The sequence below is a fragment of the Tupaia chinensis genome, unplaced genomic scaffold (assembly GCF_000334495.1).
Source record: "Tupaia chinensis unplaced genomic scaffold, TupChi_1.0 Scaffold000674_2, whole genome shotgun sequence".
Taxonomy (NCBI): domain Eukaryota; kingdom Metazoa; phylum Chordata; class Mammalia; order Scandentia; family Tupaiidae; genus Tupaia; species Tupaia belangeri.
In genome coordinates, this window is record NW_006160198.1 from 1783414 (window position 1) to 1802816 (window position 19403).

Below are 19403 nucleotides of genomic sequence, written 5' to 3' on the forward strand. Positions count from 1 at the left end.
AGGAATACTGTTCAGATGCTACTTCTTGGGCTTCTACAGAATATAGACAAATCAGTGGCCCTGTATTATCTACGTAACATACAGAAAATATGCTGTCTTAATGTTAAGTAGCAAAGAGTAACTAGAGATAGAAATAATCTGGGTAAAACCATCAGATATAGAATGACATGGATCAAAGAGAGTTGGTGCAAGTCATAACATTATTGATAAACACAATGGAAGCACACATGATCTGGGCTGGCTGAGACTGGAGGTGAACTGCGTCATGATGACCCTGTGAATGACTATCTCTTTGTCTCTCTCTGTCTCTCTCACACACACGGAAGAAATAAATAAACTTTAAAAACCTTACCCATATCAAAGATCTAGAGTTTTGTGGAACATACTAGAAAATGCATCTGGCAGACTCCTGCTACCAAGATTAATGTAATAATTCAGAGGTTGTTCTACACTCAATAAGCACTTGACTTTTATAAATAAATAAGATTCCCAAGTAGAAACTAGAGCTTGAACTTTTCTTACCGAAATTTTCCAGAAAAATGTCTTACATTAAAAAAAAATCGCAGATCTTTTTAAAGCAGAATGAAAAGTAAATAACTTGCTGAGAAAAATGCAACATGATTTTTCCAACAGGAAATTATAACCTGGTTAAACCAGTAGTTCTCTGTAATCCAGAATCCCTGGTGGTCCCAACATCATCTCAGGGAATCCACCATTGGGAAAGGGAATCTACCACAGGCCCTGAATGTCTCTGTACATTTTTGCTGCACATGTCAAGAATACAAGGCTCTAACTATTCTTCACTTTTGACATTTCTCAGGATTATGTTTGCAGAGAGCAAACCCAGAAAATAAAGTAATATCTCCTTGGACAAAGAGCAGGCTACTTAATGCTTGCTCTGAAATGGTAGTTTCCCTAAGCTCAATATTCCTGTCATTTAATGCAACCCAATGTATGTGCAGAAATTCATCCGTTTCTTTCTGTGTCACCTCTCAGAAGACCAATACAAATATGACATTTTCACTGGTTGCTCTGTTGAGAATAATAAAGTTCTTTTTTCCTCTGACTTAGTCTTGTGTGTTCCCCCCCCAAGCATCCATGAAAACAGAGAACTTCACATTTTTCCACCTGTCAAATGTTTCCTCCCCTTGCACCTCACACCCACCCTCCACCACCCACTCTCTATCAACCACCAATACTTTTAAATGTACTGGATCATCAGAAAAGTCATGATATATTTTTCTATGCAAAATGTACCATGACTTTTCCGATAACCCAATAATTTAAAAGTACTATATAATAAAACCAGCTAACATTTAGAAGATCTGCATAACTCAGTGAACCAATATTTATTTACCAACTGACCAATTCATGATGCTAGAAAATCATTCACTAAGTAAAAGATACATATGAAGTACAAGATAGGCTAGCAGCTTCTAATGTTGCAGAAATGTTCATGAATATGGTTTTAGATTTCCACACTGCAGCCACTTACCAAGTTTTGGTAATGTCAAAGAAGAATACGCACAATTGCCAAAAAGGCTATTAGAATACTCTTTTCCTTTACAACTACATTAATCTGTATAAAGCTGAATTTTCTTCACAAAATCAACCAATAAATTATAGACTATAGAAGCACTTCATGACAATGAAAATATGTCTCTAAAACAGATTTTGAAAACTTTCAGGTTACAGATCAAAATAAAAATAATTGAAACTAGATTGTGGGGCTATTTCTTCCATATCAAGATTGAAAGAATGCCTTTCATGCCTCGGTCAAGAGAAATCAGGGCCTGATTAAAATACAACAGCTCTGCGGTCTTCTGTGGGCTTTGTAGAAAAGTAGAAAGGAAGGGGAAAAAAGGAAAGAAAAATAAAATGTGAGGAAGAGTAAAATAGGGGGAAAAAATAAAAGGAGAACCGCGACACTAGAGATTTTAAATCTGTTTAGAAGTTAGGGAAAGAGGCCAGCAGCTGGCATAGTAGTTAAGGCAGTGGACTCCAACATGGCCAACCATGGTTCAAGTCCCAGACCTGGTGGCTTTCTTACTTGCCTTTTCTCTCTCTCTGCCTCTCTCTGGTGAATGCATGTACATTATAGCATACAAAATAATAATAATTTAATTGATTTTTAAAAGGGAAAATAATTTGAATAGTGTGCAATTTCTCATTTCCTTCTCTCCTCAAAAATTATTTCCAGTATTGTAACAAAACAAAAACCTGGGAACCAGCAGTTAGCATAATGGCTATGTCACTGGACTCCCACGTAGTCGACCGTAGTTCGTGTCCCGGACCCGGTGGCTTAAAACTCACGCCGGGCGCGTGTGCGTGCGTGCCCAGGATCCTGAGAGGAGAATGGAGGAGAAGGGATTGCGGCGTGGCCATCCCCCCTGGGGGGGTGATTTCTTGCTTTCTGTCTCTATGTCTCTCTCTCTGTCTGGCGAGCGCACATGCCCTACAGAAAGAAAAAAAAAAAAAAAAAAAAAACCTCTCCCCGAATAAAAAAACAACCTAAAATGATGTATGAAATTAATAACACAGGCCCAGAGCAGGACAGGATTGGAGTAAATTAATAATTAAAATTTGAAAAAAAAAGATTTCTGCAATAGAAATTTCAATGTAGTGGTTGGCTCCATGGCCTGATGGTTAAGAGGGCTGGATCCCACAGGGCCGACTACACAAGTCTGAATCCTGGCTTGACAGCTTGGGAAAAAAAGCAATATAATTATTAAAATGCTTTGATATCAATATATTTTTTCATAGCATTTCATTTGTGATATCTTTATTAGGACACTTTAGGGAAAAGTTTGCACTTTAATAATAAACTGAAGACAATTTTTCATTCTAATTATTATTCTACCAGAGAGTTTAGAAACAAAGATTAATATCCAAAAAGGAATAATATAGAAGTGTCATATATAAAAAGGGGATATATTTGATCCAATCTCTAGAAATAAAACCAGGGGAAATGGACATTTGCTCTGACCAAGAAGGCAAAGATTCTGTGAGGCTCTATTCAAAACCATGTTTTTTTTTTTTTCCCTTCCAATTTTCTATAAGCCCCAGCCTGGATTGGCATGTGCCATTGTATAGTGGGCACAATTGCTATTTCTACGTAATTAACAATAAAACAAGCGACCAGCAGGTGGCGTACACAGTTCAAGTTCTGGTCCTGGCAGTTTGAAAATCATGCCAGACACTTGTGCATGCCTGCCAAAATCCCAGGAGGAGAACCGAGGAGAAGGGACTGTGGTAAGGCCATTCTCCCTGGGTGGGTGGGGGGTGGGTGGGTGTGATTTCTCACGTTCCCTCTTACTGTCTCTTTCTCGTGAGTGCACACACTTTATGACAGAAACCAATAAATAAAATAAAACAAAAATAAAATATTGTTAAAAAAAGAATCAAGCTTTGGGGACTATATATATATATTAAATTTTTGCCATTGGGCTCATGTGCATGTCAGAGAGGGACAGAGAGAGACTGTGAGAGTGAGAGGGAACATGAGAAATGACCACCTATGGGGAATGCCCATGTCACAATCCCTTTGCCCTACTCCTCTTGGGATTTTGGACATGCATGAACAGGCACCCCGTGTGATTTTCAAGCTGCCAGGTTTAGACTCAAACTGTAGTGGGTCATGTGAGAGTCCAGCACCGTAACCACCAAACTACCTGCTCGCCCCGCGGACAATATTTTTAAATTGAGTAATACACATACAGTCAAATTTATTTCAAGCTTCTCTCTTAGAAAAGGTACTACAGGTTGAGCATTCCTAATCCCCAAACCCCAAAATCCAAAATGGTCCAAAATCTGAAACTTTTCAAGCACTGCCATGATGCCATTAATAGGAAAATTCCACACCTGGTCTTATGTGACAGGTTGTAGTCAAAACTCTGCAATACAAAATTATTGTAGAAAATGACCTTCTGGTTATGTGTATAAGATGTTTATGAAATGAAAACAAATTTCTTGTTACACTGGGGTCCACCCACAAGATATCTCATTATGTACATGTGAATATTCCAAAATCAAAGCACTTCTGGTGGCGGCTCTCATGGAGGCAGCTAGTGCCAGGCTAGGGATTGCTGAGCCGTAAGTTGTGTCCTGCGCTGCCCAGACTAGTGAACAGAACAGTCAGGATAGCTAAAGGTGACTCCAAAAAACCAAAGGGCAAGACGTCTGTTTATGCATTCTTTGTGCAGACCTGCAAAGCAGAACATAAGAAAAACCTGGAGGTCCCTCTCAATTTTGCATAATTTTCTAAGAAGTGCTCCAAGAGGTAGAAGACGACGTCTGAGAAAAAGAGGCTGAAATTTGATGAAATAGCAAAGGTGTATAATGTACACTATGACTGGGAAATGAAGGATTATGGCCCAGCTAAGGGAGGCAAGAAGAAAAAGGACCCTAATGCCCCCAAAAGACCACCGTCTGGATTCTTCCTGTTTTGTTCAGAATTTCATCCCAAGATCAAGTCCACCAACCCCGGCATTTCTACTGGAGACATGGCAAAGAAGTTGGGTGAGATCTGGAACAACTAAAGTGACAGCAAAAAGCAGCCTTACATCACTAAGGTCACAATGCTGAAGGAGAAGTATGACAAGGATGTTGCTGATTATGTCTAAAGGCAAATTCGATGGCGCAAAGCATTCTGCTAAAGTTGCCTAGAAAAAGGAGAAAGAGGAAGATGAAAGACGAGGAGGAGAAAGAGGAAGAGAGGGAGGACGAATAAAAAACCTGTTGATCTGTCTCCTTGTGAACACCTTAGCGTAGGGGAGCACCATAAACACACCTCTCTTATTGGAGGCGTGCCCATTGCCCTCATTAGATTTAATTACAGAATTTGATCATAATCATGTCGTTGTCTCTCAGCGTACTCTAGAAACTGTCAGTGGTTTACATGAAGCGGCCATGGGTATCTGGAATACCCTGAAACTGTCTCAAAGTTGTACATATTTCCAAACAGTTTTAAAATGAAAAGGCACTCTCATGTTCTTCTCACTCTGTGCACTTTGCTGTTGGTATGACGAGGCATTTAAAGATGTTCCTGGCATTTCTTTCTTTCTTTTTTTTAAATCTGTAATGTAGTGTTAACTATATGGTTATTGGCTAGAAATCCCAAGTTATCAACTGTACCTATCTCTAGTCTATAAAGAGAACAAAACAAGCATGACAAACTCTCCATGCCCCTTGCTTGGTGGGGGCTGTAGAGAGGGCAGCCATTGGAGGGGATGTGGCTCAGGGTGTGCACGGAGAGGCTGAACCTGTTGACTGTGGTGGCATCCGTGTAGAGTCAGGTTGTCTTTTTTGTACATAGTGACCTAGTGTTCTGCTGCCATTCTTAGCTATGGAAAAGGGGGGTCGGCTGGCATGAAAAGGGTATGGATTTTTGTTGTCCTAGTTAAGTGCAGTAGTTTTAAAACTGTTCTAAGCGAAATGTAGAACTCTTCATTGTCAGCAAAGCCAAGAGCGACTGTATCAATGAAGTTCAAGAACCTCTGTACTTAAAACATGATTTGTAACATTCTGTTGGTTTTTTGTATGTTTAGAAGTCTGAAATGTTTTTGAAGTTAAATAAATACTATTGCATTAAGAAAAAAACTCCAACACTTCTGGTAGCATGCTTTTCAAATACGAGATATTTAAACCTGTGGGTGTTTTGATGATATAGGCTAGATTTAAAAAAAAAAAAGTTACTTCTTTGATGAGAGTGAGAAACAGAATCAGAGACAGAGAGAGAGAGAGAGAGAGAGAGAAATCTTCAACAGGGTCTTATGTCATGATTTCCAGCCAGTCAGGATCATGGGCATGTGTCCCCATCTGGGGGGGTACAGGTTGACCTGGGAACCAAATCCTACATTTTCCATTTGGATCCAGCATTGCAGAATGGAACACTACTGTTGTGCCTCCCTGGTGACCCTAGATTTGACTTTCCCATAAAAATAATTTTATAGTTAAGTATTTTGACTCGAGGCCTAATTTTTAACTTTTGTTCAAACAATTAAAAATATATTTATAATATTTATTGTATACTATATCTTTAAACTTTTGCTTTTTGTATATAAAACAGGTACCTGGACCATAAAAAGCAACTTAATAAATAAATTCAGTTTCAGAGGCTTGGCAACAGAAAAATGTTGGTAGTGTTGGGAGAAGCTACTATGACCCAAAACTCAGATGCAAATCCTTAAGTGAGAGATGCATGTCAAGTCCAGAGTATATGAGATATGGATGGTGCACGGGCGGGGATGCCACCTAGTACACAGACCTGTGAGACAGGATTTTATAAGCTACAGAAGGTGGAAAGCAGAACAGGGTTCAAGTTCATATACTGCCCCCACAACTGCAATAAGTAATAATTAATGCAACACACCATAGGTAAATGCAAGGCAAGGAAGGACTGTCTATAAAGTAACAAAAAGCCATGATTATATCATTTAAAAATGGTCATGGTAGGCCCAGCAGATGGTGTAGTGGTTATGTTGCTGGACTCCCACATGGCTGACCGTGGTTCAAGTCTTGCACCTGGTGGTTTGAAACTCACACCGGCATGTGTGTGTGCTTGCCCAAGATCCTGAGAGTAGAATGGAGGAGAAGGGATTGAGGTGTGGTCATCCTCCCTGGGCACTGATTTCTCACCTTCCCTCTCACTGTCTGTCTCTCTCTCCAGGAAGCACACACACCCTAAGGCAAAAACCTCTTAAAAAAAGTTACCAGATCTGGGACTCAAACTATGGAGTTGGCCATGTGGGATCCAATTGCCTTGACCTCCATGACACCTGCTGGTCTGGAATTTTACTTTTAAATTAAGGTTGTATGTTAGTTTTTTACTGTGCTATGAAATTGTAGTTAGAATTTTATCTTGTCATAGGCTTCGCACTGTTTTATACTGTTTTTGCTAAAGAATTTGGATCTCCAAATCTTTGTTTCTCCAACCAGACTATAGCTCCTTGAAGGCACTGGATCTTGTCTTACTATTTCTTTTTTTCATTCCTGTCAATGACTATCAAAGCTGGGCAAATAGACGGAGCTCAATAAATACCTCTTGTCTAAGTGATTGACAAGTGAATTTTTAGACACCAGCTTTCTTCAAACATGTCAGAGCTTCTATATTTACTTGCAATTGCCAGGTACTGCACATCTTATTTCTTTAATGTTAGCACGGATGGCAGTTCTACAGCTACATCACTGCTTGACTATTCTAAATGTACAAAATCTCTCCTGCTCCCCAAGGCTATTTTATCTGCTGAGCTAATCAGAATGATAGCTACATTGGAAATTTGCAAACTGTCTAACTGGCAATTTCAGTAACAACTACTGCACTCACTGTATTTTTAAGGTTTTCTTTACCTCAGACAAAAAAACAAAAAAACAAAAACCAAAAAAATAAGTATCAAGGATAAATTAGAAATATTTTATTTGGACACAAAAATACATGATCTCTATTTAAATACTTAAAAATTCAAATAAAAGAAAAACAAGTATTACCAAATTCTTATGTGTTCTACATTATTACTCTCTCTATATATTCTTACATCAAAAAAACTGTACAGTTCCCAACAAAAATAAAGTGCAATAGAAAGATGAATGCAATTTCTGTAAAACTCTAGACACCTGGGGTAATATTTAATTTGGCAACTGAATTAATCCTTAGAAAAAATGTTATAAAAGCAATCATTTCCCAGGTCATTAAATTATGCAGGATATGGGGTCTTCAAAGAGTTCATGGAAAATGTGTATTATGAAAAAGACTATGCACGAATTTAAAACCTTTTTGCATCAAAAATAAACTCATGCTTTAACTTCATTTTCTATGAATTTTTTAAAAGTCTCCTCATATTATACTTGTTTTTATTTAGCTTTTTCTTTTTTTGCCAGTGTGCTCATCAGAGAGCCCAGGGAGGGGAAGAGTGAGGAAACAACCCCACAATGGGGTGTGGTCATGCCACAATTCCTTCCTTATTCTCTATCCTGTAATGATCTGTGGTACACACACACAGTGTCCATGTTTTTTAAGCTACATGGCTTGGATTTGAATCACGCAGTTGGCCATGTGGGATATGACTCAGGCCATAGGCCAGCCCAATCCTGTTTTTGTCTGTTTGTTCTGTTTCTAGATTTTTGTCATAGTGCAAGTATGTTCACTGGACAAAGACAGAGAAGTAAGAAATTATTCCCGAGACCCCATGGCCACACAGTAATCCCTTCTTTATTCTCCTCTCAGGATTTTGGGCACACAGACACACACACAGACACACACAGACACACACAGACACACACACACACACGCAGGTGCCTAGTGTTTATCAGGCCGTTGGGCCTGGGAGTTGAACTAGGGATCTAGCACCTTAACTACCATAGCACCTGCTGACCCTACCAATCCTGTTTTTTAAAAAACTGCATTTCTAGGGAGACCAGCAAATTGTTACGTTGCTGGACTCCCATGTAGTCGACTATCATTTATAGCCAAGATCCAGTGGCTTAAAAGTCACACCAAAATGCATGTGCATGACCAAAATCCTGAGGAGACGGGAACATGGCATGGCCATCCTAGGGATGATTTCTCGCTTTCTGTCTTTGTCTCTCTCTGTGTCTCCGGTGAGCGCCAAGTGCCCTATACAAAGAGCTCTCTCTCTCAAAAAAAAAAAAAAAAAAAAAAAAAAAAGTGCATTTTTTGGTATTATTTGATTTTCTACCTACAAATATTTTGAATTAAAAAAAAAATTTCCAGCGAGCATGTATGCTTGCCAGAGATAGAGAGATGGCTGGAGGTGGGTGGAGGTGGTGGGGGAAACACCTTCTAATGCAGTGATGCAGTGAGATCACACCACGATCCCTTAACCTCCATTCCTCCATCCAGCGGGGATTTTGGGCACAGATGCATACATGAATAGCTTGTTTTTCAAGCCACTGGGGCTGAGACATTAACTATGGTCAGCCATGTGGGATCTGGTCTCCCTTAACTACCAGGCTATGGGGCCTGTCCCAAATATTTTCAATTTTCAAAACTAGTTTTAAATATTTTTAAATTAAAAAAAATTCTTAAAAAAAAAGAATTAACCCGGGTCAGCCCTGTAACACAGCTGTTACATGCTATGCATAGAAAGCTGAATCCGAAATAGCTGGCCTCAGTCTGAATACCAACTCTGGAGATTTGAAAAATACACTGAGCATATGTGTGTCATGTATGCTTCAAATCCTAATAGAATGGAGCAAAGAAAGAGAAAGGATTGTGGTGTGGCCATGCTCCATTACTGGGGATATTTTCTCTCTCTCTCTCTCTCTGGTGAGCACATGTGCCCTCTAGCAATGAAAAAAAAAAATCCATTAAAGTTAGTTATGGGTCAGCAAATAACATAGTGGATAAGGTGGCTGGATCCCATATAGCTGACTGCACAGTTCGAGACCGGGATCTAGTGGCTTGAAGAACATGATGGGTATGTGTGTGAATGTGCCCAAAAGTCTGAAGTGAGAATGGAGAACAAAGGATTGCAACATGCTCTCTCACTTTCTCTCTAACTTCCTCTGTCCCTGTCTGCCACAAGTGTACACACACTATAGCAAATATATAAAATAGATAAATAAATAAAAAGAAAGAAAAAATTAGTAACAAAATGCAAGATTCTTTATTCTCTAAGCTCTGTTCAGCTATCACCCTCCTCTGAAAGTCTATAATCATACTAGAATTTTTGAAATTTTTCTTAAGATAATAGAGTATGGGGGCTGGCAGGTGACATGGTGCTTAGAGGCATTGGACTCCCGCATGGTTGACCATGGTTCAAGTCTTGGACCTGGCAGCTTGCTTTCTCATTTCCCCTTCTCTCTAGCTTGTCTCTTTCTGGTTAAATAAAAAAATAATAATAAATAAAAGAATTCTTTTTTTTCCTTTGGACAGGTTTTTGCCATAGGGCACATGTGCTTGCCAGAAAGACAAAGAGAGACAGAGAGACAGAAAGCGAGAAATCACCCCCAGGAGGGATGGCCACGCTGCAATCCATTCTCCATTGTCCTCTCGGGATCTTGGGCACGCACGTACATGTGCCTGGCGAGAGTTTAAGCCACTGGGTAAAAGAGCTCTCCCCCCCAAAAAAAAAAAAAAAAAAAAAAAAAAAAGTGCATTTTTTGGTATTATTTGATTTTCTACCTACAAATATTTTGAATTAAAAAAAAAATTTCCAGCGAGCATGTATGCTTGCCAGAGATAGAGAGATGGCTGGAGGTGGGTGGAGGTGGTGGGGGAAACACCTTCTAATGCAGTGATGCAGTGAGATCACACCACGATCCCTTAACCTCCATTCCTCCATCCAGCGGGGATTTTGGGCACAGATGCATACATGAATAGCTTGTTTTTCAAGCCACTGGGGCTGAGACATTAACTATGGTCAGCCATGTGGGATCTGGTCTCCCTTAACTACCAGGCTATGGGGCCTGTCCCAAATATTTTCAATTTTTAAAACTAGTTTTAAATATTTTTAAATTAAAAAAAATTCTTAAAAAAAAAGAATTAACCCGGGTCAGCCCTGTAACACAGCTGTTACATGCTATGCATAGAAAGCTGAATCCGAAATAGCTGGCCTCAGTCTGAATACCAACTCTGGAGATTTGAAAAATACACTGAGCATATGTGTGTCATGTATGCTTCAAATCCTAATAGAATGGAGCAAAGAAAGAGAAAGGATTGTGGTGTGACCATGCTCCATTACTGGGGATATTTTCTCTCTCTCTCTCTCTCTGGTGAGCACATGTGCCCTCTAGCAATGAAAAAAAAAAATCCATTAAAGTTAGTTATGGGTCAGCAAATAACATAGTGGATAAGGTGGCTGGATCCCATATAGCTGACTGCACAGTTCGAGACCGGGATCTAGTGGCTTGAAGAACATGATGGGTATGTGTGTGAATGTGCCCAAAAGTCTGAAGTGAGAATGGAGAACAAAGGATTGCAACATGCTCTCTCACTTTCTCTCTAACTTCCTCTGTCCCTGTCTGCCACAAGTGTACACACACTATAGCAAATATATAAAATAGATAAATAAATAAAAAGAAAGAAAAAATTAGTAACAAAATGCAAGATTCTTTATTCTCTAAGCTCTGTTCAGCTATCACCCTCCTCTGAAAGTCTATAATCATACTAGAATTTTTGAAATTTTTCTTAAGATAATAGAGTATGGGGGCTGGCAGGTGACATGGTGCTTAGAGGCATTGGACTCCCGCATGGTTGACCATGGTTCAAGTCTTGGACCTGGCAGCTTGCTTTCTCATTTCCCCTTCTCTCTAGCTTGTCTCTTTCTGGTTAAATAAAAAAATAATAATAAATAAAAGAATTCTTTTTTTTCCTTTGGACAGGTTTTTGCCATAGGGCACATGTGCTTGCCAGAAAGACAAAGAGAGACAGAGAGACAGAAAGCGAGAAATCACCCCCAGGAGGGATGGCCACGCTGCAATCCATTCTCCATTGTCCTCTCGGGATCTTGGGCACGCACGTACATGTGCCTGGCGAGAGTTTAAGCCACTGGGTCTGGGACTCAAACTGCATTAGACTACATGGGAATCCAGCAACATAGCCATTATGCTAACTGCTGGTCCCAATAAAATAATTCTGAAAAAAAGATAATAGGGTATGTATTTCTTTGAGATTAAAAAAATTCAAGAAGTGAATTTGCTATTAAATTCTGCTACATTCCTTTATCTTTCATCAATTATCATCATATGATACATTAAATACCAGTCCCATCCTTTGATCTTTGGCATCTTGTTTTGTAGATCACGATCTACAATGCCTGTGATACTTGAAATCACAGGGCTGACTGCAGGTTCAGATTCCCATGTTGGCCTGAAAGCATGCCAAGTGTGTGCATGCATGCCCAAGACCCTGACAAGCTGGAGGGCTTGGGAAAGAGAATCATGGTATGACAAGATCCTGCCAAGTGTGGATGCTTCTTTCTCTCTTACATGCACACATGCACTTTCTACCATGAATAAATAGAACAAAACATATATTTATAAAACACTGATACTATCCCCTGAAAGAAGTAGAGCTTAATTCCTTGTTCCTGGAGCACTTAATGACTCATTTCTAATGAACAGAGTCAAAGGAAAGTGAAGGTATGTGATTTTAGTGACTAGGTTATAGAAGAACCCTGCTTTCTCTCTTGGATCCCTGAGTTAGAGGGAAGTTAGTTACCAGATGGTGAGAAGAGACCTGTGTGGCAAGTCCTCCTTCCAACAATCACGTGAGTGAGCAGTTTTAAAAGTGGATCCTCTAGCCATTCAGGCCTTCAGATGATTACAATCCTTATCCATTTTCTCATTTCAACAACATGAGAGATCTTTTTTTTTTTTTTTTTTGAGAGGTTTTTGCTATAGGGCGCGTGCGTTCGCCAAACAGACAGAAAGAGACAGAGACAGAAAGCGAGAAATCACCCCCCAGGGGGGATAGCCACGCTGCAATCCCTTCTCCTCCTCTCAGGATCTTGGGCACGCACGCACACGCGCCTGGCGTGAGTTTAAGTCACCGGGTCGGGGACTCGAACCGCGGTCAACTACAACCCTGCTTTCTCTCTTGGATCCCTGAGTTAGAGGGAAGTTAGTTACCAGATGGTGAGAAGAGACCTGTGTGGCAAGTCCTCCTTCCAACAATCACGTGAGTGAGCAGTTTTAAAAGTGGATCCTCTAGCCATTCAGGCCTTCAGATGATTACAATCCTTATCCATTTTCTCATTTCAACAACATGAGAGATCTTTTTTTTTTTTTTTGAGAGGTTTTTGCTATAGGGCGCGTGCGTTCGCCAAACAGACAGAAAGAGACAGAGACAGAAAGCGAGAAATCACCCCCCAGGGGGGATAGCCACGCTGCAATCCCTTCTCCTCCTCTCAGGATCTTGGGCATGCACGCACACGCGCCTGGCGTGAGTTTAAGTCACCGGGTCGGGGACTCGAACCGCGGTCAACTACGTGGGAGTCCAGCGACATAGCCATTATGCTAACTGCTGGTCCCAACATGAGAGATCTTGAGCCAGAACCACCTAGCTAAGTCACTCTGAATTTCTCAATCACAGAAATGGATAAAGATTGGTTGTTTTAAGCTGCTGAATCTTGGGACAAATGGGAGTACTTTATCATACAAGAGATAATGTGAAAGACTACAAACTACTGTGATGTATGAGAGGTGAAATTCAGGTATTGCATTAAATCAAGTCAAGTCATCCCTTGGCATTCATGGATGATTGGTTACAGGACACTCATAGATACCAAAATCCACAGATGGTCAAGTCCCTCATATAAAATGGCTTAGTATTTGCATATAATTTATGTATATCCTCTCATATACTTTAAATAAAGTCTATACTACTTGTGAGTAACCGTTGCATCAGATTATAAGTGAAAAGTAAAATATATAGATAAACTTCTTCAACATTTCTCCTTTAGGGAGCATCTCTTCCCTCATTTCGTAACAACTGGTGTGGCCTGGCCCATGCATAGTTAGTTGAATCTGAATGTGGAACCTGCACATATGGAAGGCTGATTGCACTTCTTTCCCAATTGTCTCCAAATTACAAGCGGAGTACCAAGGGTCATCTGATGATACAGACTAGGTTACTGTGACCTCTTTATGTCCCTTTAGAAGTCAAAGGACTGTGGTATGCTCTTTTGTGTAGTAATAAGATGAACGGAAACTGGGCTATAATTTCATGTTTCTCAAGTAAAATTTTCTGAAAGAGTCTCTTTTCCTTTACATATCCCTTTTTCCTTCAATCTATGCCTCATTTTCCAAGGCACCACAGTTGCTACTTACCACAATGTCCACAAGTCTTTCCCCTCTCAAATATGCTAAGAAAACAAAATACTAAACAAAACAAATACCTAAAGAAAAGAAATCCTCAAACCACCTACCAAACTGGAGCGGGGAAAGGGCTGTGGATAGTTAGTATACTGTTTCCTTCTGTTACCAGTTCAAAGCATTTCTATTAACTTACTAATTCATTACAGAGGCCAGACCAATTGATCAGGAATGTGATTTCTAGAAATAAATTAGTTTTTCAGAAGGCTAATGATATGAAAGTGTCTGTGTGTGTGTGTGTGTGTGTATATATATACATATATGTATATATGTGTGTGTGTATATATATATATATAAAGAATCATACCATAACCTTAACCACTTTTCTACACTGCCTTGTATTTCTCATCTATGTAGATGTATACTTCTACAAAACTTCAACTAACCAATACAGCTTTTTTTCATTTTGGAAAAAAACAATATAACTAAATCATTCAAAGTTGCAATATCCTATTCCCTTCTTTAGTGAAGAATTCTATTTCTATTAGGTAAAAGTGAATTTAATGATAACTTACTAAGTATAGATCAGTGCATTTGCCAATGAAAAATATTTCAAATTTTTCCCCCTAAATTCATGACAGAGTGCATGTGTGCATGAAGGAAAGAGAGCAAGCATGCAACACTCTCTATGGGGCTCAGCCATGCTGCCATCATCCCCTTCCTGTCTTCTGGGCCGCAGGATCCTGAGTATGTGTGTGTGCACCAACCATATTTTTAGGCCAACTCGGTCAGCAACTCTAATCATGCTTGGCACGTGGCTTCCAGCTCTGCAGTCCAACACATAACTAACTGGCTGGGCCAGATTTCAATTCCAATTGCTTGACTGGTTTATGTTGTTCAAATTAGGGCTAGTTTTTAAATACTGAATATAGAATCAGCTCTCGAATATTCCATAAATCCAATTTATCCATTCTTTTAGACTTTTTTTTTCTCTTTAATCCCTTATATATTTAGTGTTCATTAGCACTTTGGCTAGAGATATATGAAGGAGAAGAGAAGGTTGAAAAATAAGACAGCTGATTTTTATTTTTATTAAATGGTTATAGTGTAAGAAGATTGAGTTGTGCTATATTTAAAGTGGTAAATTGTGACTAATGCACCTAAACCTTTCCTCTATTTGTAAAGATAATAAAGAGAACTCACTGAATTTAGATTTATTCCTTACTTAAAGTTTTCTCTCTCTCTTTTTTTTTTTGGCTAACAAATACAATTTTTTGGTCAACAAATACAACTACAATGGATGTAACACTATTAATTCTTTGGAAATATGTCTAAGACATGATTTCTGGTACTTAGACTTTAATTTTAGGCGATATATCCATACCTATTTTATACAATTAAAACACATGTAATTTAAAAAAATGACTTCTGTTGAAGATTTCCCTTTGATCACTTACTGAGGGAAAAACAAACTCTAGAACATTCATAAATAACAATAAATTATCCAAATTTAAAATGAACTAAATTATTATTATATTTTAGAACTATACACATACCATCTCTTCTGCTCTAACCAAGGTTCTTTTCTTCTTTTTTTTAATTGCCAGAGGGCATGTGCACTTGCCAGAGAGAATGAGAATTAGAGAGAATGGGGGAAAGCCCCAATGTGGTGTGGTCACACCACAATCCCTTCTTCCCTATTTTTCTATACCATCAGAATTTTGGGTGCATCTGTACATGCGCCTCACATGCTTTTCAAGCCACTGGGACCAGGTTCAAACTGTGCAGTTGGCCATGGCAGATATGGCTTCCTTAATTACTAGACTGTGGGACTGGTCCCTAAGGTTATTTTCAAAAATGCTACACACACACACACACACACACACACACACACACACACACACATTTAAAACTACTACTTTCAAAGCAGTGCTATAAATGGAATATAAGTATCATTTTTTTTTTTGTAATTTGCCAGAGGGTGTGTGTGCTTGTGGGAGAGAGGGAAAGTGAGACAAGCACCTCCCATGGAGAATGGTCCTACTGCAATCCTTCTCCTCCATTTTCCCCTCCTTTTTTTAAGAGAGATTTTTACTATAGTGTGCAGCATTTGCTGGAGAGACAGAAAGAGAAAGAGAGACAGAAGTGAGAAATCACCCCCAGGGGGATGGCCATGCCACAACCCCTTCTCCTCCATTCTCTTGGGATCTTTGGCATGCACGCACATGCACCCAGTGGATGCAGGACTAGAACCGTGGTTGACTACATGGGAGTCTGCTGGTCCCCATTTCTCCCTCCTTTTAGGATTCTGGCATGCATGAACACATAGCAGGTGTGTTTTTTAAGCCATTAGGTTTGGGACTTAAAATTGATTGATCAGCCATATGGATCTAGCTCACTGAACATCAGCCCACAGGCAGGTCCTAAGAATATTGATTATTAAAAATAAATGGTAAATAATGACATTTAGAAGTCTTTGAAACAGGAAAATTCACTGTATTACTTAAGCACTAAGTTTAAAATATCTGCAATGATTTTATAATGTTTTATAAAATACATTACATTTTATAATGTATTGTAAAATAGGGCTAATAACAAATTTTTATTCCAAGAGTTAAAACCATCATTTCTGGATTTCCCTTCTGCAAAATAAGCCTAAACCCATTCCAATGCCAGGTTTCTTGTGTTTATCAGCATTTTTAGATAAATAAAAATTAGGAGTAGGAGTGAAGAAATGGAATAATTCAAATAATGGTTTTAAATAGAAAAATATGAATGAAGAGATACTATAGAGAAACTTCTCATTCTATTTTTTTTATTTATAGAGAAAGCTCTCAAAATTGGATTTCTCAGATTTGATATTAAATAGTAAGTTAAAATAGTCTTACTAATAGGATCAGTAAATTAATAGCCCTGGAAAACAGAGCTAAAATTGCTACCTTATTTAGAAGAAAAGAAATATAGCACTCTTGACTTACTTGGTCTTTTGAAGTTAAGAGTCCTTATTGTTAGTTCTTGTTTTATTCAAAAGATGTATTGGGTTGGCAGAAAAGCCATGATGCATTTTTGCATAGAAAAATATGGCATGACTTTTCCAGTGACTCAATATCATCCTACAAAACCCACCTCCAATCATTTAAAAATTCCTTTTCAAACTTATAAAATCTGGGCATGTGAGCATGTGTGCCCAAAACCTTGAGAGGAGAAAAGAGAAGAAGGGATTGCAGCATGGCCATCCCATCTGGGGAGTGATTTCTCACTTTCTGTGTCTCTGGCAAGAGCACACATCCTATAGCACAAATCTCTTAAAATATATATATATATAATTGGGTTGTCTGAAAAGTCATGATGCATTTTTTTCTGTTTTTCTATGCAAAGTGTGTCATGACTTTTCCAACAATCCAATACCTATCCATTAGCCTGATTTAACAAATGTTAACACTAGGCTGTATTTGCTTCAGATATTTTTATTCATTAAAAACAAGCAAACAAACAAACTGGAGCCAGTAGGTGATGTGGTGGTTGGGGCACTGGACTTCAACATGCCTGACCACGGTTCAAATCCTAGACCTGGTGGCTAGAAAAATCACAACAGATGCGGGAACCAGCAGTTAGCATAATGGCTATGTCGCTGAACTCCCAAGTAGTTGACCGCGGTTTGCGTCCCGGACCCAGTGGCTTAAAACTCACGCCGGGCGCGTGTGCCCAAGATCCCGAGAGGAGAATGGAGGAGAAGGGATTGCGGCGTGACCATTCCCCCGGGGGGTGATTTCTCGCTTTCTGTCTCTATGTTCTCTCTCTGTCCATCTGGCGAGCGCACGCGCCCTATAGCGAAAATCTCTCAAAAAAAAAAAAAATCACAACAGATGCATGTGTGTACGTCCAAAATCCCAGGAGGAAAACAATGGAGGAAAGCGGATTGTGGTATGGCCATACCACTTGGGGGTGATTTCTCACTTTCCTCCTTGCTGTCTCTCTCTCTCTCCTGCAAGTACATGTGCCCTATGGCAATAACCTAAAAACAAAACACCCCAAAACAGACAAATAAATAAAACTGTGATACAGTGGAATCCTCCTTTATTTTCTTTCCAAACATAAGTTTCCTTTCCAGAATTCTAGAGTAGATCATTCTCTAAAGAAGATGTGTACTCTTCCTGTCCATATTTTTATACTTTTATTACATGTATTTTCATAAACTCTAATGCCATAATGTATTATCCTTTAAAAATTACATAAATTATTCCCATGTTATCATTTTGTAATTTCCAATTTATATTCAACATTGCTTTTGAGAGAACTAGAAAGATTAACACATAAATATTTTAATTTTATGAAATATTTCATTGTAAAGATATACTGTTCAGCTATTAATGAATGTCTAGAATGTTAGTAACAAACGCAGCATAAACATCTTTGTATATGTCTCCTCAAAGATACAAAATATTTCTTTTTATATTGCTTCAGTGAACACTTTTACTTAAGCGGGTTCGGTGGATTTTTTTCCCCCCTTAAGCTAAGCACAAGGAATTGAAGAATAAAACCTGAAAGCTATTATCATTATCATCATTATTATTATTATTGGAGAGGTTTTTTGCTATAGGGCGCGTGTGCTTGCCAGAAAGACAGAGAGGCAGAAAGTGAGAAATCACCCGCCAGGGGGGATGGCCATGCTGCAATCCCTTTTCTTCCGTTCTCCTCTCGGAATCTTGGACATGCATGCACACGTGCCCAGTGTGAGTTTAAGCCACCGGGTCTGGGACTCGAACCGTGGTCTACTACATGGGAGTCCAACAACATAGCCGTTAGGCTAACTGCTGGTCCCCTGAAAGCTATTCTTTAATCTAGAATCATCTATGTCTTACTATCTACCTGGTAGTTTAATCTTTTATTTCTTTGCTAAATCTTTTGATATTAAGAAAAAATAACACTAAGATATATAAAACCTAAGCCTGTATTCTTCTTGGAAACAGTTCTTCTATTCAGGAACATGTAAGTCATATGTTTGAATATACAGAGCTTCTGCTTAGAATTCTAGTGGTTGACTACCTCAGGAAAATACTAGGTTATTGGGAAAGTCATGATCCATTTTTCTTTTTTTTTTTTCTATGCAAAAATGCATCATGACTTTCCCGACAACCCAGTAAAATGAGGAAGATGTGTTATGTATCAGCATTTGAATGTTGCTTTTTGCAGAAGCTAGATTGAAAAGTCTTGCTCACTTTCTCCCCATGTTCTGCCTACTAAAACTGTGATAGAATACTGACTAGATTAAACAGGAAGTCTATGGAACCTGTTTTCTCATTTCTTACTTCCTTTAGGGAATAAACCTGACAGCACAATCTACCTTTGTTTGCTTTTCTCTTGGTATTCCTGATTTCACTTTATCATGTGGCTGATCAAGAGTCAAATTATTCTTCCTTGTTTCACTGTCTTCAGCCAGGGGAACATAGCCATAACTGTCATCTGCAAGACAAAAATGTCCTCTTGGACATCAGTAGGCAACGCTTATTTTTGGTACCACCTGAGAAAGTAAAACTAACATATACCAAAAACCATAATTTTAGAAGAACAGAATTTAAGCAATGATTTTTTTTATAGAGGTTTTTGCTATAGGGTGCGTGCGCTCGCCA

At 38.9% G+C, this 19403-nt stretch overlaps 1 protein-coding gene across 5 annotated transcripts in view; it reads right to left on the reverse strand.

Annotated features, from left to right (window-relative positions):
* Nucleotides 1–19403, reverse strand: part of TANK (TRAF family member associated NFKB activator) — a 102429-nt gene that overhangs the window by 21578 nt on the left and 61448 nt on the right. For all 5 annotated transcript variants that reach the window (XM_006160275.3, XM_006160276.3, XM_027776499.1 and 2 more), the window contains exon 4: nucleotides 19118–19236. In XM_006160275.3, coding sequence (XP_006160337.1) covers nucleotides 19118–19236 — 119 coding nt within the window. The remainder of the gene's footprint in view (nucleotides 1–19117; nucleotides 19237–19403) is intronic.